Here is a 24,670-nt window from a genome sequence, read left to right as displayed (position 1 = left end):
TTCACAGAATATAAAAAAAAATCTGAACTGATACCATATTCAAAGGTGTACTCAAAGCATTTATAAACTATAATGTAACTGAGGTATTAACTGCATGATAATATGCAATTGATGGATTAGAAAATATTTTTGGGGTGCCCCAACATCTTTATTGAAAAGTAGTTGGAGAGGAGGTCATAAATATTTTCAATATTGTTTCTGGGTGGAGTGAGGAAGAGCACATTAACATGCATGGAGAAATACCATAGTTTGCTGGTTGTATTTGGGGGAGGGAAACGGGGAACTACATTAGTTACTGCCACAACTCTTTCAACCATTCTGTTACTATAGCCCATCCAACAAATTCAACTGAGCAAAGATTGTAAAAAATTAAAAAAGTAACAATATGTTTTATTCTAAACACACAAGTATGTTTTACCTTTTGAAAATAACCTCTTCTCAATGTTTTGTCTTTCACCTGACGAAAGTAGACAAAGCCATACAGGTATCCATCATCAGTCTGTAAATAGAATTTTGTAGTTAACCTTTGTATTCACCTGATTAAAAGATACTAAACAATGATTACCATTTCTAAAGACCTCCCTGAAAAAAAAAAAAAAAAAAAAAAAAAAAAAAAAAAAAATATATATATATATATATATATATATATATATATATATATATATATATATATATATATATATATATATATATATATATATATATATATATATATATATAGAGGACAGAAGACAGGGGTGAATGGAGAATGGTTGTATATGGATGATGTTGTGATTGCATGAGGTGGAATGGGCGGGTGGATGGAGGGTGAGGTAGTATGTGTGAGCAAAATTTGACGCAGCCCGAAGGGATTTCTCCCCGTCCTCTCATTTTATGCAATTGGGGGACGGAGAGGGGGGGTCGCCGATTTAATGAAGCAGCCTTGCTGTGGATGTGCTGTGTCTTGCGACACTGCTTCTGACCCAGGGCAGTGGACAAGGTGCAGGGGTGACCCGTCATTTCAGGAGGTGCTAAGACAAGAGGGAGGGTGGAGGGGTGTGGAGTGTATTCAGGGATGGAATGGGTGGGAATGATTTGATGCCTTTTTCTTTTTGGCTACCCCCCCTTGTAAGGGGGAAAAAGCCTTGGTATATGTATGTATGTATGTATATATATATATATATATATATATATTATATATATATATATATATATATATATATATATATATATGTATATCACTGTCCAGTAATGTTGTTTCACATTAGTAATTGCACTAAAAACCCACTATTATTTGGATTTAAGAAAAGAAGGAAATAACGAATTTCCGTATGTTTCGATCACTTGCTGTGATCCTCTTCAAGCGGAATACATAGACAAGAGAACATACATATCTTATATGTAATAGCACCTATGGCAACCGCCAGTGTTTTCCTCATTGAATATTCAGAGATGCAGACCAGTCTAGACAGAGACATTAAAGAAAACAACAACTCCACTTGTCTCAACACCTCTAAACTCAATGTAAACCACAACCCAAATCTACATTCTGAACTTCAACACTACATTCATCTGCAGCAACAACTCTACATTCTTGCAGCAGCACCTACAGATTCGAACTTCAACACTACATTCCTCCAAAGCAACAAGTCTACATTCTGGCAACAGCAGCTACAGATTAGTGGATTCCACATGCTACGATACACCAGAGATCTACATTCCAGTCGAACATAGCCACTTCCCAACTCTATGCTCTTTGCTGCATCTCCTCTTGCTCAAAGATCTTTTCACCCTATCCATCTCATCCTTGGTTGTCTCCTCAAGTCCACTCCATCCACCTCTGCCTTCTTTTGCTACTCTTTCTTCCCTCATTCATTCCATATGTCCAAACCATCCCAGTATTCTTTCATCAGTCCAATCTGCTATCTCCTTTTCCACCCCAGCTCTCTTCCTCATATCCTTGTTTCTCAATCTATTTCTATCATAGTAAACCTACAATAGGTCTAATATCACAAGTACTTTTATGAAAAATTAATGCAACACCCCCTTTTTGTAGAGGGGGGTTCCATCTAAGCTATACACATACCCTTCACATAACCTGAATCTGAAACCTAACCCTTAGGATTTTACATCTTATTGATGGGTTCCCAATGAGGATGTTACCAGCATATTAAAACTAACCTGAAGTGCTGTGGGGCAATTCTCATTATATTCCTCCAGTACTGTTTTTGTGATGTCACTGCACGGTGTTTGAGATGCAGCACTCTGCCGTATACGGAAATGGAACTGTACATTGCCCATTAATCCAGAATTGCTGTCCGGGAATGAGAGGTAGCAAATGTTCATTCTCTCCGTCTCTGAGAGTTCCCGATGACCTGGGTAGATTAGCTGCAATGAAAAATATCAAATAAGAATTCATGTTCATACATCATAAATACAATGCACACATGCACACGCATGCACACACACACACACATATATAACAAAAATTGTTGGTGAAATCTATAACTTACTAAGATCAATAAAAGTGGTTTTTACTTACTTGGATGAAGAAATGGTTAAGAAAATACTATTCACATTGATAAGGCCTAAATTGGAGTACGCAGAGACACTATCATCACCCAGTACAAAAAGGAATATAAAAAAGATTGAGAGAATCCAGAGAGTAACTATGAAGATGGCCCCAGAACTAACAAAACTCTCATATGAAGAAAGATTGATAAAACTGGAGTTGCTGACTCTGGAACAAAGAAGAGAAAGAGGTGACTTGTAGACCATCTACAAAATTATGAAAGGCATGGAAATCCTTGAGAAAAGACTTACTAAATTGGGATAGCAAACTGGATATTGAAAGAATGTATAAATGAATTTACAGTAAAAATACACAAGATAATTGACTTCTCACTCAAAGAAGTTAAAGTTCCACAAGATTGGAACAATGCAAATATTGTACCAATATACAAGGGAAGAGATAAAGAAAATCCAACAAACCTTAGACTGGTATCCCTTACAAGCACAATTGCAAAAATATGCAAGTTATTATATATAAATGGATTAAACACTTGGAAGAGAACAACATACTAAACCCAAAGCAATTTGGATTTAGAAGTGGTAGATCATGTACTACAAACTTAATATGCTTCTCTCAAGATTAATAGAAATAATACAAGAAAGAGATGGTTGGGCAGACTGTGCCTTCTTGGACTTACAAAAGGCTTTTGACAAAGTACCACACAAAAAGCTACTAAGAAAAATTGAAACAATAGGTGGAATGCAATGAAAATTATTGGAATGGATGAAAGACTTCTTGAATGGAAGAAAAACGAGGGTGGTATTTAGAAAAAATAACTCAAATTAGGTAGACAAGCGGAGTCCCCCAAGGCTCTGTATTGGCTCCGATAATGTTTGCTGTTTATATAAATGACATGGATGAAGGCGTGGAATGTTATATGAACTTCTTTGCAGATGATGCCAAACTACTGAAGAGAGTAAGTACAGAAGATTGCAAATCTTTTCAAGAACACCTGGACAAAGTCTGGAAATGGAGTACAAAGAACGAAGTGAATTTCAACATTAAGATATGTAGCATAATGGAATTTGGAAAAAAAAATAAAATAAAAATAAAATAGTGTGTGCAAACACAATACAAGAATCTAAGAACAAACTTGATCTTGCAAGATACAAAAATGGGTCACCATGAGCATAGCTCCCTACCTGTAAAATACAACTAGGTAAATACACATACACTTTCAAAATTAATATACGAACAAAGTTGTCCAAACTGGAACTACCAACCCTGGAACAAAGAGAAAGAGGAGATCTACTGGCCATTTACAGAATCATCAAAGGCATGGAAGTCCTTGACTGAGAAGATTTATTAAAGTGGGATAAATGAAAAACAAGAGTACATGAAAAGAGACTCAAAATGGATAGTTATAGAGGAGTTCTAAAAAAAAAAGAATAATTTCCACACAGTGGTGGATGTCTGAAAAAAACTGGATGAAAAATAATGTGTGCAAAAACCATACAAGAATTTAAGAATAAACTCAATGCTGAAAGATACAAAGAAAGGTCACTATGAGCATAGCTCCCTGTATAATGCATCTAGGTAAATACACACACACACACACACGATGGTCGAAGTGACAGCGAAGTTTGGAACTCCACGAAAACTTCAAATTTCGTCGATCTCAACGACGAGGGAGTACCTTTGTTGTATTAGTAGGGAAGGGGAAGCTCGTGGTGTAGCGGGAAGGTGAAGAAAAAGGAGAAAGGGAGGGATTACTGAGGAAAATAGAAGGAAATGAGGAAGGAGACGAACGGGCTCCCCCGGACGTCAGAAGGAATGTCAACAAAAGGGCTGCGGACGACGCAGGTGAATTCGAAAATATCAGTAAAGGCACTAAAATTAGAAATATAGATAGGAACAACACAACAGAAAGTGGAGATAATAATTTTCATGGATTTAATGAGGGAGGGGATGCCAACCTCCCCCAATTACCAAGTCTAGAGGAAAAATTAGAGAAAATTAACGAACACTGGGAGGTTAGCTTTAGCCAACTTACACGGATTATGCAAAGAGTTGATAAATTGGAAGAACTAAAGAAGGAGAACCAAAACCTAAATAAATAGAAGAATTAAAAGGACATTTAAAAGAAGTAAAGGATGAGAATGAGGAATTAAAGAATAATAATAAAGATAACAAAGAGTACATAGCAAAAGAGAACAACAAAATTTAATTTAGATATATAGTGACACAACAGATGAAAGAACAAACCTAGGACACAGTTATTAAAGTGATGAGAGAAGGAGAATATAGTAAGAGACTTAACTGACAAAAAGAAATGTATAATTATATTAGGGATGGAAGAGAAGCATATTCCAAATAGGACTACAAGATTAAAAGAGGAGAACGAAAAGGTAAACAAGATATTAGAAGTAGTTCAAGAGGATGAACAAGAAATGGGGAAAGAAATTGAAGAAATATATAGGACAGGGAAATACAATACAGATGACACCAGACCAATTAAGGTTAAATTCAGGTCACAAACGACAGCAGATAATATCTTAGCAAAAACAGGGAAACTAGCAAAAAGTGATCAGTATAAACAGGTATGGATAAAAAGAGAAATGAATAAAGAGGAAAGAGAGTATGAGAAAACAAAAAGACTAGAAGCTAAGGGAAAAACGAGAAAAGAACAGAGTCAAAGAAATTCAAATGGATAGTGGATATGACAGTGAGGAAATGGTTCATAGCAGAGAAAAAATTGAAGGAAAACAGAAAACACGATGGAAGTAGCAGAAAATTAAGTGTCTTACACAAATATAGATGGCTTAATAACAGGCTTGAACGAACTGAATGATTACCTGAAGGAAAAAGAATCGGACATAATGGGAATTGTAGAGATGAAATTGAAAGGTCCACTACCACCCAACAGTGTAGGACATGGTGCATATAATCATTGGATTAGAAACAGGTAAAACAAGGGGGTGGAGTTATGTTCCTGACTAAGGATATAAATGTGAGGAATGTCATATGGAAAGAAAAGAGTAGAGATTATTATAATGGAAGTGGAAGACAGGGATGGGAAGAGCAGGAAGTTTGTAGTAAATTATGTGCCTCCTAAAACGGCTTCGTGGGAAGAGAGAGAACACAAAAATATGTTAGAAGACACAAGGATAACACTAAATAAGATAATGGAAGATGGAGGGAGAATAGTTATAATGGGTGACTTTAATTGTAAAGAAATCTGCTGGGAAGAGATGACAGTGAAGGGTGGAGGCAACCTATGGAAAAATGTACTACTTGATATGATTATAGAACATACAATGACGCAATGGATACAAGAAAATACTAGGTATAGAAATGAGGAAGAACCATCGAGACTAGACCTAATAATCACATCAGAACCCGAAATAGTGGACAAGATTGAATATAAGACACCAATAAGTAGAAGTGACCACATGTTAGTTGAACTGGAACTAAATAAGTTCCAGTTCAACTAATATGTGGTCACTTTTACTTGAGATCGACGAAATTTGAAGTTTTCGTGGAGTTCCATACTTCGCTGTCACTTCGACCGTCGTGTGTGTGTGTGTGTATTTACCTAGTTGTATTTACCTAGTTGTATTTTACGGGAAGGGGAGCTATGCTCGTGGGGTCCCGTCTTCATATCTCATTTTATCTAAACTATTTTTAAATTCATGTATTGATTTTGCACACACCACTTTCTCATCTAACTTGTTCCAACTGTCTATTGCTCTGTGAGGAAAGCTGTTCTTTTTAAAATCTCTTCTATAGCTGTCTTTTTTTATTTTCTTTCCGTGTCCTCTTGTATTTCTGTCATCCCATTTTATCAGATTCTCTCTATCAGTAATTTCTATGCCTTTCATGATTCTGTAAATAGCTATCAAATCTCCTCTCTCTCTTCTTTGCTCTAGTGTCTGTAGTTTAAGTTTTTGTAGTCTCTCTTCATATGATAGTTTTGAGAGTGTTGGTGCCAGTTTTGTAATTGCTCTTTGTATTCTTTCAAGTTTTTTTATACATTTTTTTGTACTTGGTGACCATATCGTTGCTGCATATTCCAATCTTGGTCTTATCAGGGTGATTAGGATTTTCCTCACCATTTCTTCATCCAGGTATGTAAATGCTACTTTGATTGTTCTTATTAAATTATAAGTTTCTCCAAAAATCTTATTTATATGTTTCTCAGGTGACATATTATTCATAACAATGACTCCCAGGTCCTTCTCATTTTCTACTTTTTTTATTCCTTCTTCTCCCAAATTATATGATCCTGTTATTCTGTTTTTGCTTTTTCCAAATTCCATTATACTACACTTTTTTGTATTGAACTCCATCTCCCACTTCCTACTCCATTCTTGTACTTTATTTAGATCTCTCTGTAGTGATTCACAATCTTCTTCAGTTTTCACTCTTTTCAGTAATTTTGCATCATCTGCAAAGAAGCTCATATAGCTTTCAATTCCTTCATCCATATCATTAATATATATAGCAAACATTATTGGGGCCAGAACTGTTCCCTGCGGGACACCGCTTATTACTTCATTCCATTTTGAGTGCTGATCTCTTATCACTACTCTCATTTTTCTTTCTTGCAAAAAGTCTTCCATCCAATTTAGCAATTTACCTTGTATTCCTCCTTCATATTCTAATTTCTTAAGCAACTTCTTATGTGGTACTTTGTCAAAAGCTTTTTTTAGGTCTAGAAATGCACAATCAGCCCATCCATCTCTTTCTTGTATTATATCTATTAGCCTTGAATAGAAACATATTAAATTGGTGACGCATGATCGTCCTTGTCTGAATCCAAATTGCCTTGGATTTAGTACGTTGTTTTTTTCCAAGTATTTTACCCATCTACTTTTGATAATTCTTTCACATATTTTTGCTATTGTACTTGTTAGAGAGACTGGTCTATAGTTGGTAGGTTCTTCTTTATTTCCTCCTTTATATATAGGTACTATATTTGCTTTTTTCCAATCTTCTGGAACTTTTCCTTCTTTTAAGGAACTGCTTATTATGCTATGTATTTTGTCTGCCAGTTCATTCCTGCATTCTTTCAGAATCCAGTTTGCTATTTCATCTGGCCCATGCGATTTTCTGACATCAAAATTACCCAAGTGTGTCAATATTTCATTCTTTGTTACTTCTATTTCTTCCATAGGGGGGACTTTTTCCTTCCACTCAATCTCTTCAGGTTGTATATTTTCCCTTGTAAACACTGATTTAAAATGTTTGTTCATAATTTCTGCCATTTCCATTTCCTCAGTGTATTCAACTCTTCCTTGTCTTAATTTCTCTAAGTCTTGTTTGTTTTTCAGTTTATTGTTTACAAATCTGTAGAATAGTTTTGGTTGATCTTTACACTTTTCTATAACATCTTTTTCATATTTTCTTTTTTCCTCTCTGCACTTTTGTACATATTCATTTCTATAACCAGTATATATTTTCCATTTTTCAGGTCTTCTGTCTTTTTTCCATCTGTTCCAGGCTTTGTCTCTTTTGTCCTTTAACTCCCTACAACTTTTGTTGTACCAGCATTTTACATATTCTTTTTCTTGTTTTTGTCTTGGGACATACTTTTCCACTCCTTTTTTGTAAATTTTTGTCAAAATATTCCATTTCTCTTCCACTGTTGTTTCTTCTTTGTATATTTCTTCCCAGTTTTCTTGTTGGAAGAATTCTCTTATTTTATCAAAGTTTGTTTTTTCATACATCATTCTTCCTTTTCTATATTGTTCATTTCTTTTGATATATTTTTCTTCATTAAGTTCCAGTTCAATCAATATGTGGTCACTTTTACCTATTGGTGTTTTATATTCAATCTTGTCCACTATTCTAGGTTCAGATGTAATTATTAAGTCTAGCCTCGATGGTTCTTCTTCATTTCTATACCTAGTGTTCTCTTGTATCCATTGTGTCATTGAATGGTCAGTAATCATCTCAAGTAGAGCATTTCCCCATGAGTCATCACCACTCTTTACTGTCATTTCTTCCCAGCAGATTTCTTTGCAATTAAAGTCGCCCATCATAACTATTCTTCCTCCGTCTTCCATTATTTTAGTTAATGCTATCTTTGTGTCCTCTAACATACTTTTATGTTCACTCTCCTCCCATGAGGCTGTTTTCGGAGGCACATAATTGATCACAAATTTTCTGCTCTTCTTATCTCGGTCTTCCACTTCTATCATAATCATCTCTACTGTATTCTTTCCATATATGACACCTTTCACGTTTATATCCTTCTTAGTCAGGAACATAACTCCACCCCCTTGTTTTTTCTCTCTGTTTCTAATCCAATAATTGTATGTATCATGTCCTACACTGTTGGGTGGTAGTGGGCCTTTTAATTTTGTTTCTACAATTCCCATTATGTCCGGTTCTTTTTCTTTCAAATAATCATTCAGTTCATTCAATCCTGTTATCAATCCATCTATATTTGTGTAAGACACTCTTAGTTTTCTGCCACTTCCATTGTATTCTCTGTTTCCCTTATGTTTTTCTTTAGTATGTCGAACTGCTTTATTTTCATGTTCACTACTCTCCAATAGAATCTCTCTTTCTCTGACTCCGTTCTTTCCTCGTTTTTTGCCTTAGCTTCAATTCTTTTCTGCTTTTCTGCCTCTCTTTCCTCCTTATTCATTTCTCTTTTTATCCATACCTTTTTATATTGATCATTTGTTGCTAGTTTCCCTGTCTTGGATAGAATTTTCTCTGCCGTTGTTTGAGACCTGAATTTAATCTTAATTGGTCTGGTCTTATCTGTACTATATTTTCCGAGTCTGAATTTTTCCTCAATTTCCTTTATAATTTCTGGTTCATCTTCCTGGACTAATTTTAGTAAACTGCTTACTCTTTCATTTTCCTCCTTGATTCTTGCAGTTCTATCTGGGTTATGTTTCTCTTCCATTCCTAATATAATTATACATTTCTTTTTGTCAGCTAATTCTCTTACTATATTCTCCTTCTGTCTCATCACTTTAATAACTGAGTCTTCATTATGTTCTTTCAATTGCTGTTTGACTATGTCAGTGAATGAAACCTTATTCCCTTCTTGAGTTATTCTCCAATTTTTAGCTTCTGTAGCTAGTTTCTCTCTGTTTTCATTACTATTCTTCTTCAATTTCTCATTCTCATCCTTTACATTTCCTAACTGTCTTTTTAGGTCCTCTATTTCTTCAGTTAAGTTTCTGTTAGCCTTCTCTAGTTGTTCCAACCTTTCAATTCTTTTAAAAATGGAGTCTACGTTACCTAACTTACGCTCCAAGTCCTCGATCACCTTATCAACTCTCTCCTCTAGTCTTATCAGTCGGGGGTGGGGGGTTGTGTCCCCCCCACCCTCTTTAAATCCCTGGAACATATTCTCGTCACTTTCTTCTGTATTGCTCCTCTCTATACTTCTAATCTTTACATTTTTATTAGACATTTGATCCTCGCTAAGTCTTTTGTTTACCTTCCGCTTGTCTGGCTGGTCAAAGTCTACTCCCTCCTCATTTCCTTCCATTTCCCTCAGTAATCCCTCCCCTTTTCCTCTTTCCCTACGTTCCCACTACTCCACGAGCAATTTCCCCCCCACCCTGCAAAAACACTAGGCACTTCTCTTTGCGTTGGGATCCACAGACTTCACTTTTCTTCAGAACGTCTTCTAAGCCGTCCATTCGTTGAAGTGTGTGTGTGTGTGTGTGTGTGTGTGTGTGTGTGTGTGTGTGTGTGTGTGTTTACCTATTTACCTAGATGTATTATACGGGAAGGGAGCTTTGTTCGTATGTTAATTTGGAGAGAGTTGGTGCCAACTTTGTCGTTGCTATTTGTATTCTAATTCCTTTATATTCTTTTTAGTACTGGGTGTCCATAGTGTTGCTGCGTACTCCAGTTTTGGTCTTATTAGTGTAACTAATATTTTTAAAATAATTTCCTCATCCAAATAGTCAAATGCCACTTTCATTGACCTAAATAGGTTGGTACATTAGGCAGTTTATGTGCGCGCGAATATTTTATGCGTATTGAAGAGGAATGGATATCAGGACAAACCCTACGCCCTTCTTTCTCTTTTCCAACAACGGCAGTGCCTGTGTCGACGGGCGTATGGCTCGCAACCTTGAGACCCGAAGCTTCCGGCCAGTTTCATCCAACTCCCCCGGGCGAATCTCTGCGGGTGGAGGGTGGGTTTGTGGTGGTGATATTGGCAAGGAGGTGGAGGGAATAGAAGATGAGAAAAAGGAGATATGGGGGAAAGAAAAAAATGGGGAGAGAAAGGAGATAGGGGAAAAAAGAGAAGGAACAGGAACTGGGAGAAAATGGGAAGAATTATGAAGGGAGAAGCAGGAAGAAGGAAAAGGGGGACGAGGAGGACGACGAGGAGGAAATGGGGTCGAGAATGAGGATAAAGAGAAGGTGGCGGACGAGGAGGAGGAGGAGGAGGCGAGGGAGGCAAAGGAGAAGAATAAGGAGGTGGAGAAAGACCTGAAAAATGACAGGCGACGATGAAATCTCTACGCTGGATGATGATGATGATGATGATGAAGTGTTGGTGGTGGTAGTGACGCTGATGACGGTGGCGTTGAAGAAGGTGGTGATGATTTGCGAGAGAAGTGTATCAAATGGCGACTACACAATCCAGCGTGAGAAACACACCCGTCGTGTTGCGCATTGTTCTTCGATGTACAAAAAAGCCTTCTTCGGGCAGCGTAACCCATCAAAGGCTTCGACTTTCAAGAATGTCGAGAGATCGAGAAGCACAAGGTGCCAGAAGATCCGCCATTTGCTCAATGGGATGGTATTTCCGTTCTGAGACGAGTCTAAACGAATGACTGTCCCGCCAGTGCAGAGTCGTTGTAAATAGCGGACGTGGAATGGTGGAGGTTTCCGACCTTCTTTGCGTGTTGTCTTGATTTGGGTGCCATGATCCACATCCATACAGCAATATCGATTGAAAAAACGCTCGATGCAGTGGTCGCTTTGTGTCGACAGCTGTTGTAGAACGTGTCGGGAAAGTTTACTACATGAAGTAGAAGCTCTGACAATGCACCGCTTCACGTCTGGTAATTCACTATATTAAACCACAGATCTCATAGGATGTCTGGCCTCACGGGGAACTCGTCCTTGACTGGATCGTCCTTGGCCTGCTACACAGCACATCTCGTCTTTTGTGTACTGAAAGAACTGAAACCTGGAGACGCTTTGGCAGCACTGGCGATCTGATGCAGACGACATGCACTGTTGCCGAGTGAGAACGTACCATTAACGTACTTCATTTCAACCAACGGGATCTTTGAGACGAGTATTTCTCCCACGAAGTTTTTGATTGGTTGTTAAAAAAGTGTGCGTGTATGTATGTTCCACCAAATCGGCTTCTAATCTGCATTACAGCTTCGACTGCATCTACACTACGATGCTAATAAGAACACGGGTACGTGTGTTCACTTATACCAAGTAGACCGATTGGAAAAAGAAACTAACGAAGCAGAGCGCTTTCGTATATTACGTCTACTATGGTCGAGTTGGGCCATCCCAGCGACGATTATGTTGAACAAATCCTGCGCTACAACACAACTCTGCTTCGCTTCCGAAAACCAGAGGCATTTGCGACACCATGCAGGGTTGAAATAAATAAATAAGTTACAACGATAATAATCACCAGAAAACTGATTGAGTATCCAATCTTCCTTGTGCATCTCCAGAGTAGCCCGTGATCAACCGTGTCAAAGACTTTAGCAAAGTCGACGAAGGTGATAGAAGTGGCCTTTCTGTGGATGTGCTGAGTCTTGCAACACTGCTTCTGACCCAGGTCAATGGGCGAGATCCAGGGATGACCCATCATCCAGGAGAAGCTAAGAGGGAGGGGAGGGGGATGGATGGGAGTGGAGTATGTGGGTGGGAATTATTTTATGCCTTTTCCTTTTTGGCTACCTCCCTTGTAAGGGGGGAAAAGCCTTGGTATATGTATGTATGTATGTACGAAGGTGATACACATGTCTCGTCGTTGTCCCCTGCACTTCTCGTGTAAAAAAGAAATCCCTACGAGGAACGAAGAACACCACGCCAATAGCGGGAGGCTCCGGCCGAGGGCCGGACTGGTGGTCAGCACCATTTGGGTGAACAAGCGCTATCTCTGCAGTAGAATATTATCCCTCTGCTGTTTTCCGCGCACCGATCAGCAGCCTTTCTTCTTGTAGACAATATTTTTCGATCTTCGAAATACTGCGGGGCACATCTTGAAGTCCCAGCCGCTTATAATGATGATGATAATGATGATGATGATAATAATAATAATAAAAAGTCCACGTGGCTTACTACAGGAGGAAGAAGAAGAGAGATAAAACGCATAAACACCATTATCATTTGTTATTGACATTAATTAATAGGCTACAAGCTCCTACCGCTGCTCTATTGGCGATGAAATTGTGGTCCCGATGACGCTAGTCGAGTTGGCAGGTGAGTAACAACAGGATGACATAACGTTTCTAGTCGTCAGTCACTTCTCTGGACATTCTTTAGCTGCCGCCAGGCGATTTTATTCAGCCGAGGGAAACTCCCTCCCGGAGCGAAGGGATTAAAGGAGGCCTGCCTGTCCACGAGGCACCCAGTAGTGAGGTTCAACACCTGGTGGCCCCCACGCACCAGGTCACGCCTCCTCAGTCAGTGACGTCACACCTGCGTCATCGCTACGTCACGCCGACGTCCCAAAGGCCCCAGTGTCCTTGCCTAACACCTGTGCCACCTAGGAGTGCCACATAACTCCGATGGCGGCCTTTTCGCCTCCATAAGAAATGATACAAAGAGATTTTGCTTACGTGATCGCCTGTTCGTCATATACTCGCTCGATCTCTCATGCAGTGCATACAAAAACATGCGCGGGCACATGCAAACACACGCACGCAGCCATTTCAACATCAACAGCAATCACAATAAATTATTTTTATATTATTATCATTGCTATTGCTAGTATTATTACTGTAATAAAATACTAATAAAACGAATAAATTATATTATAAAACAAGATTGGAAAATATTTGTAGCTTATAAATTCCGGAAAAAAGACATGCGGAGTTCTAAAATAACAATACTGTGTGTGTGTGTGTGTGTGTAATACGTATTTTGTATTCACACGCTTGCGCACGTGTATACATCTAAAAAACGTTAATGGTGCCATTAATTCAATTCTTAACAAAGGTACATTCCGGTGATGAAAAACTTGATAAGTATTAACCTAATGTGGTGCTGATGGACCTAAAGGGACACCAAATCGCACTTTCTAATGTTAAGCTCCATGACCCAAGAGGAAGGGGGGGGGGGGGACTGGTGTATACCTAACACGTAAATGGTGCTTGCACCACTTGTACATGAACAGCCAACTCGGACCATCCTACTGTGACCAACTATCACCACTTCGTCACAACTAACTAGAATCATCTCTGGACAACCCCGTTGCACTACTTGGACATTTTATTACGACCTGCTAGCTCCGTCTTGTCAACACACCTATGCAACATGGATACAAGATGCAAGGCCCCACCTGTTGCAGAGAGATTGCCTCGATTAAAAAAAAAAAAAAAAAAAAAAAAAAAAATTACATACATATACCAGAGGCTTTTTTCCCCTTACATCGGGGGTAGCCAAAAAGGAAAAGATATAGAAACCACTCCCACCCATTTCATTTCCCATATTCCACTCCCCTCTACCCTTCTCCCTCCTATCTTGGGGGGAGGGTGGAGGGGAGTGGAATACATGGGAAATGAAATGGGTGGGAGTGATTTCTATGGCTTTTTCCCCCTTACACGGGGGGTAGCCAGAGAGAAAAAGGCATAGAAATCACTCCCACCCATTTCATTTCCCATATATTCCACCCCCTCTCCATAATAATAATAATAATAATAAATAATAATAAAATGCTCTGGAAATTGTACAAATAAATCATGATTTATGTATGTATGTATGCATGCATGTATGTGTATATACATATGTATAGCGTGTGTAAGAAGAGAGAATGAGGAGCGTTAGGGAAGAGGGGAGGGAGCAAGATGGATACATAGATAGACAGATAGACAGAAAGATAGATAGATGTGGGTTGCCCGCCCTCTATTCCCGACTGCTCTACTTCTGTGTCATCACTAATTGCATCAAGAATATGGTGATGGTGGTGATGACGGTAGGTTACAGTGGAGAAATTGAAGAAGTGATAGCTGTGATGTTATGGTGGGCCTGGTGTCTGGGTGCTATTAGGAAAAATAATTAAATAAATGAATGAATAAATAAAAATCATGATAATAACAATAGTAATAATAATAAAATAAGCAATAACAACAAATCATCATAAAATAAGCAATAATAACAAATTTATCATAAAATAAGCAATAATAACAAATCATCATAAAACAAGCAATAATAACAAATTATCAGCATTAATCGTGTCATATCGGCGATACAAAAAGAGAGAGACATAACCCATACTCCAGTCAATACCATGGCCCAGTGATACAAAAGCGCAGTGCCATCCACCCATTCAGGAAGTTAGGCACTAAAGAGCAGAACCGAGGGCGTGGCCCCACGTGGACCCGCGTACACTATACGGTACATCTTTTTGCACCGGCAGACGGTGCTATCCACGGGGAGGGAGGGGGGGGAGGGAGGGAGAGAGGGAGCGAGGGTGGGGGGGGCGGGTACAGAGCTAGACGGGGTGTGGGTGGTGCCACGAAGAAGCAAGAGGGTGCCTTCTTCCGTGTTTACAAAGGCTTGATAGCTACATATTATGGATTTGTGTGTGTGTGTGTGTGTGTGTGTGTGTGTGTGTGTGTGTGTGTGTGTGTGTGTGTGTGTGTGCACGATGTAATAGACGAAAACGTTTAGTATTCCGAACTTTATTTCCTTGTGGTTTCTCCATGATCATTTAGTAACGCGTTTTTGTGATTAATTTATATATATATATGTATATATATATATGTATATATATATATGTATATATATATATAATACATATATATATATTTATATATATATATATATATTATAAATTTAAGGAAGTGGACGACATAGCATTAGAAAAAATAAATAAAATGTTTTGTAATTTATAATACATCAACGTATTTCTTGACAGAAATCGATAGCTAAATACTCCTAAAAGCGATACCCTACCGAACGGAGCCGCTACGAGTGCTTCCAGACGCCATGTTTGTTTTGATAGATGTGGAAAACAAAGTGATTAAAAGTATGATAAATTGTTCTGTTCTAAACTAATCTAACCTGCTTTTAGTAATGCGGTACCTGTGATGCTATAGGTGATCAGGGTCGTCGTCGTTAGGGATGTTGACATTCGATCGGGCTAAAGGATGTCGAGACGTTTCATGGTTTCAAGAAAAGCATAAAATAAAATAAAATAAAATAAAATAAAATAAAATAAATAATAAATAAATAAACATGTGTAATGTATTCTTATATGTATGTACGTATATAACACTTTCAGTCCCACGGGCAAACAACGATGTCATCGCGATCGTCAAACTGACAGACTGCATTGACACGGACACGCGGCACGTGGTATGGCTCGCTTTCATTTATTTAATTATTATCATTATTATTATTATTATTATTATTATTATTATATATATTTTTTTTTGACAAAATGTATGTATCTTAATTTACCACCGTCAAATTGACACTGACGGGAATGGACAGACGACACAAACATGGCGTCTGGAAACTCGTCGCACTCCGTTCGGTAGTGTGTTTGCATTTGCTTATTTTAACTGGCTTCCGCCAATATAAACATAAAACGTTAATGTATCTTACTTTACCAAATTGATATTTAATTTTGTATTAGTTTATCGCATAGGTGTGTATAACTTGACTATACCATATAAGGATATATATATACATATGTGTGTGTGTGTGTTTGTATAATAGTAATAATGATAATAATTGAAATTTAGAAATAGGATAAAAAGTAAGGCAATATTCACCCATAAAATCTGCATCCAAGTCATGTCCGTGTCACCCTTTCCCTACCCACACACATAAAAAATAAATAAATAAATATTAAAATAAAATTAATAATAAATAAATAAGTATGTGTAATGTATAATTATATGTATGTACGCATATAACACTTTCAGTCCTGAGGGTAAATTGAAACATTAAAAATCCTTAAAGTCAGTTAAAACTTTCCACTTACGCGCGCGCGCCTTTTTCCCCAAGTATGCACGCGCACACGAGCTCGCACGCTTGTTCTAGACATCCCACGGAACAGAACTTGCGCCAAGGTTGTCTACTTTTTGCAGCCGCCGATCCCGTTGGTTTTCTACTTTACAGCCAGTTTGTCTACGTCCTCTTATTTCGCACACACTGATAAGACCAAGACGTACGCAGCGACACTATGGACACCCAGTACAATATATATATATATATATATATATATATATATATATATATATATATATATATATATATATATATATATATATATACATATATATATATATATATATATATATACAAAGAATCCAAAGAGCAACGACAAAGATGGTCCCCAACACTTACAAAACTAACATACAAGCAAAGATTGTCTAAACTGGAATTACCAACCCTGGAACAAAGAAGAGATGATCTGTTGGCCATTTATAGAATTATGAAAGACATGGAAGTCCTTGATAGAGAAGACTTATTAAAAATGGGATAGAAGAAAAACAATGGGACACGAAAAGAAACTCAAAAGGGGCAATTATTGAGGAGATATGAAAAAAAAACAGCTTTTCACACAGACTGGTGGATGTCTGGAAGAAATTGGACGAAACAATAGTGTGTAAACACCAAACATGAATTTAAGAACAAACTAGATGTTGCGAGATACAAAGACGGGATACCACGGGCATAGCTCCCCTTCCCGTAGAATACAACTAGGTAAACACACACACACACACACACACACACACACACACACACACACACACACACAAACACATGCATACACACACACACAGATACTCGATAGAGAGGACTTACTAAACTGGGACAAGACAAACACAAGAGGACATGGAAAGAAAATAAAAAAAACATAGCTACAGAAGAGAACTGAAGAAAAACAGTTTTCCACATAGAGTAGTGGACACTTGGAACAAACTGGATAATGAAATAGTATGCGCAAAAACCATTCATGAGTTTAAAAGCAAACTAGACACTGCGAGATACAAAGGCGGGGCTCCACGAGCATAGCTCCCCTTCCTGCAAAATACAACTGGGTAAATACACACACACGCACGCGCTTGAACCTGATGCTGCAGTATGGACCAATTGTTTATTTTGTTTACTTTCATTGCTGCAGTTGGTCTCAATATGGACCAAGAGGTCTCCTGTTTGCGTTCTTGCTTTGTTATTGTAATTCAGTTTGGTGGTGAGTAGCTTTAGGGGTGAGCATTGGTCAGGTGAACAAGTGTCTAGCTACCACTTGTCCAGCGAAGACCTGTCCTACTTTTTTCGCTACTCCACCTGCAGGAAGCCAGATTGGAACGTGATAAAGACGAGAAATGGGACTCGAAATGTGTAGATCCAGAGGTCAACTTTGAATTGGGAGGGTGGGGCGTCGTCATTATGCCCCCCCCACCCCCCCGCTTTTATTTATGCAGAGGCTCCTGTCGATGGGCGTCAGTGAACTCAGACATTGCGGTCGTACAACTCCCAGTCGATTCCCGGATTCCGGTGATGGCAGAAGCGAGCATCAGGAGAAAGATCGTTTCCCTCTTTGAGGAATGGAAAGTTCTGCAGAAGAGCAAGCGGAATACAGAAGTCAAGCCCCGGGAGAATCAGGCCTCAAGCGCTTCTCCTTCTTCATGTCTGAGATCTACGTCATCCGCTGGTTCGAGTCTAGGCTCCCCACCTACGCCCCGGCAGCGATTTTTTTTCCCACGAGACTTCTGGACCCCAATATTAACTCAATTGCATTACAGCCAATCAGAACGCACCTGACTTTCATACGTCGCGCCCCGGCCAATGATCTCTCCATCTCGTAAAGGACCTCCTGGATTACCATGATTCTCATCTTGGAAATGCATGATTCAATGTACTGAACCGTCATTTCTGGTGTCTGAGTGAACACCTGATCGGCCTGTCCCTCTTCGACCCGCGGCTCTCTCCCTCTACCAAACAAGCCGTTGCCCAAGCCACCCTGCACCGAGAAGCAACAGAGAAAGCCCCCAAACAAATCAACATTCCAGAGGAGAGTGCAACAACGGCAACGCTGTCTTCGTTTGCCTCTAAGAGGTCCCGGCGCCTTCTGGATCTTCTCGGTATCTTGCCGGACTTCCTTCCCACAAATCCGCGGAAGTGGGAGGAGGAGAAGACGTTCGGTGACGCCTGCCGCGGAGCGAGGGGTGGCGCTGATGCAAGCGTTCAATCTCCGCCTGACGAGAGACGAGGAACAGCGCCAGTTCCTCCTCCAGGTCACTGAAGACCGCCGCCGCAGCCAGCTCAGCACCTCCTCCAAGAGGATCCTCCCCCGGCCAGCATGGCGACAATGAGTGGGGTGGTCTCCCATGATACCCATCCCCCACCCCCAACCGAGGGGCTAATACTGCGTGTGCATAGCGCAGGGGGACCAACGGGTTGCTGGGGGAAGGAAAAATTTTTGCCGAAATATGGCAAATATTGCCATGAAGCACTCGAAAAGACGACTTCCCTTACATATCTGAAGGTGGAATTACATAATCGTCATCCGCCACCCCTAAATATCACCCGACCATGCTGAAAATTTGCATGCGGTAGTTCCTCAGTATAATGCAGAATCCCAATAAAGTATGATAAAAAAATTCCAACTTTTGATTTTTAATGACACCCTAATATAATATATATATATATATATACAGTATATATATATATATATATATATATATATATATAGAGAGAGAGAGAGAGAGAGAGAGAGAGAGAGAGAAAGAGAGAGAGGTTCTCTTATCGAAATCCTGGACCATAGACCTTATCTCCAAGTTAGTGCTCTCTCACTTTCTGACGTTTGTGAATAACATCTTTACAAGAGCTCATATTGTTCACAAGATCATATACCCTCTCTCTTGCAACATTTCATTGGAATATGTTGTTTGAAGGGTTTGCCAACTTGTCATTGGTCGCAGTCAGGCTGGTCCTCGGCAAAAACGCGGACCAATCAGCGCGCAGTATTGTAAGACGTCTAGCAAGATGGTTCCTTACGAGGGTATTACAAAGGATTACAAAGTAGGAGCATGCCGACAGGAGACCTTTTGGTCCATAACTAGGTCGGATTGCTTCCATCATTTTTCCTACGATTGAAGTCAAGGTTATAGGCCTGTAGTTATTTGGTTTCTTTTTGTCACCTTTATAAATACGGGATTAACGTTAGCTAGCTTCCATTCTCTTGGGACATCTCCGGATATGATGGATTTCTTGAAAATAATTTCTAATGGAACAACAAACAATTTTTTATTTTCTTTTAAGATTCTTGGATGCCAACCGTCAGGCCCTGGCGTTTTATTAATTTTGAGTTTCTCTATACACCTTTTAATTTTTTTCGCTTGTTATATTTACCGTAGTAAGTTGACCCTGGATTTTTCACAGGTTTCAGTTTGTAGTTTACTCTGAGGTGTTTCGTTTACGAATACTGAGCTAAAATAGTTGTTTAAAATATCACACATTCCTTCGTTTGAATACTCAAGTTGACCGTCAGCAGATAATAGTGGGCCAATGTGATTACTAATAATATTTTTATCTCTAATGTAACTATAGAATTCTTTGGGATTCTCTTTGGATTTGTCAGTTATATTCATTTCTTATTGTGAGAGAGAGAGAGAGAGGGGGGGGGAGAGATAGAAAGGGAGCAAAAATACTTATGCCACATATTTTTGTACATGCATATATATATATATATCATATATATATATATATATATATATATATATATATATATATATATATATGTGTGTGTGTTGTGTGTGTGTGTGTGTGTGTGTGTGTGTGTGTACACACACACACATACACACGTCTTCCGAAATTTGTATGGGATCCCTACACTATCAGATTTTTACTGACAACAGTAAAGTGCTGTCAATATTACTAGCTGACACATTGACACTGTCAGTACCTAAGAGGTTACTTACTGGCAATAAAGAAAAATAAATTTTGTTGCTAATGATTTATTCTTGGAACTCTTCCTGTCACTGTTATCATAAAGCCAAACTATTGAAATCAGCTTAGAGAAAGCCCCTGCGTGGTAATACATTAGCTTGAACTCATTAATTTTGTTCTTGCTAACGTCCTATGATCTTATTCAATAATGAAAATCCTTGGGGGGGGGGGGTCTGCAAATGTATCCTTACGAACGATTCACGGTTACCTAGTAATATCTAGTTGGCTAGATACGACACCCGATTCTTGGTGACTAATGCATGTCAGACCCACCAGCTACCACGGGGTGGTGGGGGTGGATAAAGTAGCCTGACGGTATCCTGTTTACGAAAACAAAGTGACACCTGGAGGGGGGGGGGCTGCGATAAGGAAATGCCAAGGTCAGAATCCCGGTCAGAATCACTCCTGACGTGCAGCCGCAAAATCTCGTTATATACGCAATTCTGATCATTATTAACCAGGTTATGGGTCACTGAAAACATTTGACCTCACACGCGACCTCAAATTCCCCGAGGTCATATTTTTTTTTAACCGTTTGTCCGATTGATCTAAAATTTTCAGAAATGGATTCGGGGCCCACAATTTCCCTCTATACCAAATTTCTGCAAAATCTGAGAGATGAAGGTGGTAAGCACTGGTTGATCTGACAGAGAATGTCCCTTATTTCGAACCACTAGTGGCCAGAACTGCTCATTGAACGATAAGACTCCAAATGTTGTTTTCTTTCCCAAGCGACTACCAAGTCATCGTCCGCGCGCTATCTCGTCAAACGATGACTCTAATATCACGATATACGAAACCCGGCTCTGCCTCCTCTCTACGAACTCATCTTGGGCTTGCGCACGAGGGCGGCACGAGATGAACCACGAGGCTAGAACCGCCGTTACACCACAGTCCACGACGACAACAAAAACAATGTTGCCTCGTGCAATGGCTGAGCATTCGCCTTCTGCGCGGCATCGTGCCAAACGCGTTCTAAATTGTATCGCACAAAAAAAAGTCAACCAAAGTACATCGCACGGGAAAGGCTGTGAGCATTCGCTGGTCTGTTCAAAACAGCAAGGCCATGCAAAGTTGTTTCATATCACTTTCAGGTAACATAAAACGACTGTCCTTCGTTTTTACACTCGACAGTTTTAACTAGCATTTACTGATAAAAAAAAATACAATAACGCTATACACGCGTACAGTCTGTACTCCAATTCCTTCCCTTAGGTGCTGAATCCTTTCGTAACATGATCATATCCTATCAGCTGTCCCCTGGATAACGTCCTATCAGGCTCTCCTTCACCACTTCGATATTCTGTCTTCTCGTTATCAGGGAGTCAGGTACTGTGTGTGTGTGTGTGTGTGTGTGTGTGTGTGTGTGTGTGTGTGTGTGTGTGTGTGTGTGTGTGTGTGTGTGTGTGTGTGTGTGTGAGAGAGAGAGAGAGAGAGAGAGAGAGAGAGAGAGAGAGAGAGAGAGAGAGAGATTCACTACGGTCTTGGATCGTGATCGACAGCTATTACCCTCCCGGATAAGAACTCAAGTTCATACATGGCCCGATATATAGGCAATACTCTAACCTTACACGCACAAACAGCTCCTTGCCCACTACAGTTAGAGTACCAGATTGTGGTGTTGCGATGCCGAAACTTTCAGCCCTGTGTGAGACTCCATCAAGTCGCGCGCGTATATGCTTACCATGGCCGCTTTCAAACGAGCGTTTCCGTACGCGCGTTTTAACTTTCAATGGGACCGCAAAACGCGCCGTGTGAAAGGTCCCATTAAACTCCATTGAAAGTTAAAACGCGGCGCACCCGAACGCGCGTACGGAAACGCTCGGGTGAAAGTGGCCTTAAACAAAATCTTGTTTAAACTCGGGAAGCCCCGTCTTACATCCTGCTATTCTATCTGTTCGTAGCGCTGCTTATGATTCGGCATTTCGCTTAAGGCTTCATAAAAACACTTTTCAGTTGTTGTTTTTTCCGTTGACTGTCTACGCCCCCCCCCCCTCCCCAGTGCCCATGGTCCACCCTCCATAAAAAAAGTCCAAGATAAATCAACGAATATATGAATGAATCAAATAACAAAAATAAAATGTGCAAAATAAAATCATAAACAAATGAATACAATCGAATAAATGGATCGAAAAGATTAGACTACCGATTTTTCTCCACCCCCCACAAGAATGAACCAATCAGAGCTACACCAAGGAGAAATGTTGGGAGTAAAGGATTCTTGGATGACATGCAGCTTCTAGTGGTGAACCATGCCTTGCACAAGAACGTAAGAATGAGAAACACTGCAAGAGTCCATAATGCCTACACTAGGTAGTTCCATGTTATCTAATTTTCTCATAACACAACCAGTAGTTTCAGGGCTCACTACGTCGTTACTAAATCTATTCCATTTGTTAATATCACACACTCCTTCGTTCTTGGCTATTTCCTTCTCCAACCTAAATTTGTCCAATTTAAACCTATTACTACGAGTCCTGCCTTGCTGTCTTGATATGATGACCTTGACTGCGTCGCCGTTGTTACGGGGTAACCGTACAAAACGTCAGAGGATAAAACACCAGTCGCTTATTCCCTAAGTGGAGAAAACCTCAGTCTCATCAGTCTTATATAAGATCAATCTGTAAGATTAGGTGTCAGGCATTAGGTTAGGTTAGGGTTTGTGGTTTGCGGTTCAAGTGATATATTTGTTTTTTATATTTTCGCAATCTCATATTAATATTTTTAATTGAAAATATTTTCTTTTTATATATCCCTTTTATCTGTGAGACTGACTTCTATTTCATTTTGTAAATTCTACTTCTGAGGTTTAGATTTTCAACATTATTATTTTCTTTTTATATGTGAGACTAGGGATTTGCTGCTTCTGAGGTTTAAATTTTCAATATTATTATTTTCTTTTTATATGTGAGACTTGGGTTTTGTCCGGGATATGAGGTTGCTGTCTTATCCGCTGGGGTTTTGCCCACTGGCGTTTTGTTATGGAACCTGTTACGATACTCCTAAACGGGCTTACTTTTACAAAGGATTACAAAGGCGGAGCATGCCGCCTTTTGGTCCATATCTAGGTCGGATGCGAAAAATCCTAGTAATAACAAAATAATAAATAAAAACTATAATAATGTAAATAAAAAAAAAAGATACATAAATAAACGTATAAAATATATGTTTAGCAAAGGGAAACAATCTTGTGCTACCTCTCCTGAGGTACCACAGCCGAATAAAATCGCCTGGCGGCAAGTGCCACCCTTTATGGAAGGGTTTTCCACGTCCGTTTCTGGCCACACCATATTATGTACAACAACAGAGAACCACACAGAACTTTTACCTTTTCTGCATTTTCTTCCCTGAAATGACCATGAGCGTTGTCGTGGACAGAGGAAGCAACGCTAATACATAGTGCCTAGTGTAGGCCCTATGGTCTCTTGCAGTCTCCTTTATTCTTATGTTCTTATACATGATTCAAGAGGAGATCGGACATTTGGGCCACGGTGACTAGGACATTTGGAACATGGGATAAAAAGTGGTCAGGTTAGGTTAGGTTAGGTTAGGTTAAAGGATCTGGTTGGGACGGTCGATAAACTAGAGCTAAAACACTTCATCACAGAGTACTTGCAAAAATGCATTAAAAAAAAAAAAAAAAAGTAATAAAACAAAAAAATAAATTTATATAAAATATTTAGTAATATATTTAAAGGGAACAAAAATATAGTTTGTGGCCCAAATATCCACCCGAGGTCGCCCTCGTGGCCCAAATGTCCTAGGTTGCAGTTTCGTGGCCAAAATACCATAGATTCGATTCAAGAGGATGAGTGTGACAGAATGGTAAGAGGTCGTCCGGGGGGGGGGGGGGGGTTACGACAGAAGGAAATGGAGTGGGGGGAGGGAAGAGGGGGGGATTCAGTTGAGAGATGAACATGTGACAGACAAGCGGGGGGGGGGTCACACTTGAACGAAAGTAAGGGAATATGGGGGGGGGTAAGAGGAGAGATAAGACTGATCATCATTTATTTTATATTATTTGTT

The 24,670-nt window shown here is 39.4% G+C and overlaps 1 protein-coding gene across 2 annotated transcripts in view; it reads right to left on the bottom strand.

The window, feature by feature from the left end:
* The window catches only part of LOC143032387 (protein DENND6A), a 103,953-nt gene that overhangs the window by 19,902 nt on the left and 59,381 nt on the right, over positions 1-24,670 (bottom strand). For both annotated transcript variants that reach the window (XM_076197082.1, XM_076197083.1), the window contains exons 2-3: positions 2,161-2,367; positions 419-499 (exon numbers count right to left, since the gene is read on the bottom strand). In XM_076197082.1, the coding sequence (XP_076053197.1) occupies positions 419-499; positions 2,161-2,367 (288 nt within the window). The remainder of the gene's footprint in view (positions 1-418; positions 500-2,160; positions 2,368-24,670) is intronic.

The sequence above is a fragment of the Oratosquilla oratoria genome, chromosome 13, assembly GCF_046742065.1.
Source record: "Oratosquilla oratoria isolate Oo_2021 chromosome 13, ASM4674206v1, whole genome shotgun sequence".
In the NCBI taxonomy this organism is placed as follows: Eukaryota; Metazoa; Arthropoda; class Malacostraca; order Stomatopoda; family Squillidae; genus Oratosquilla; species Oratosquilla oratoria.
The sequence above is the reverse complement of the archived record's forward strand: the minus strand, read 5'-3'. Positions and strand labels throughout refer to the sequence as shown.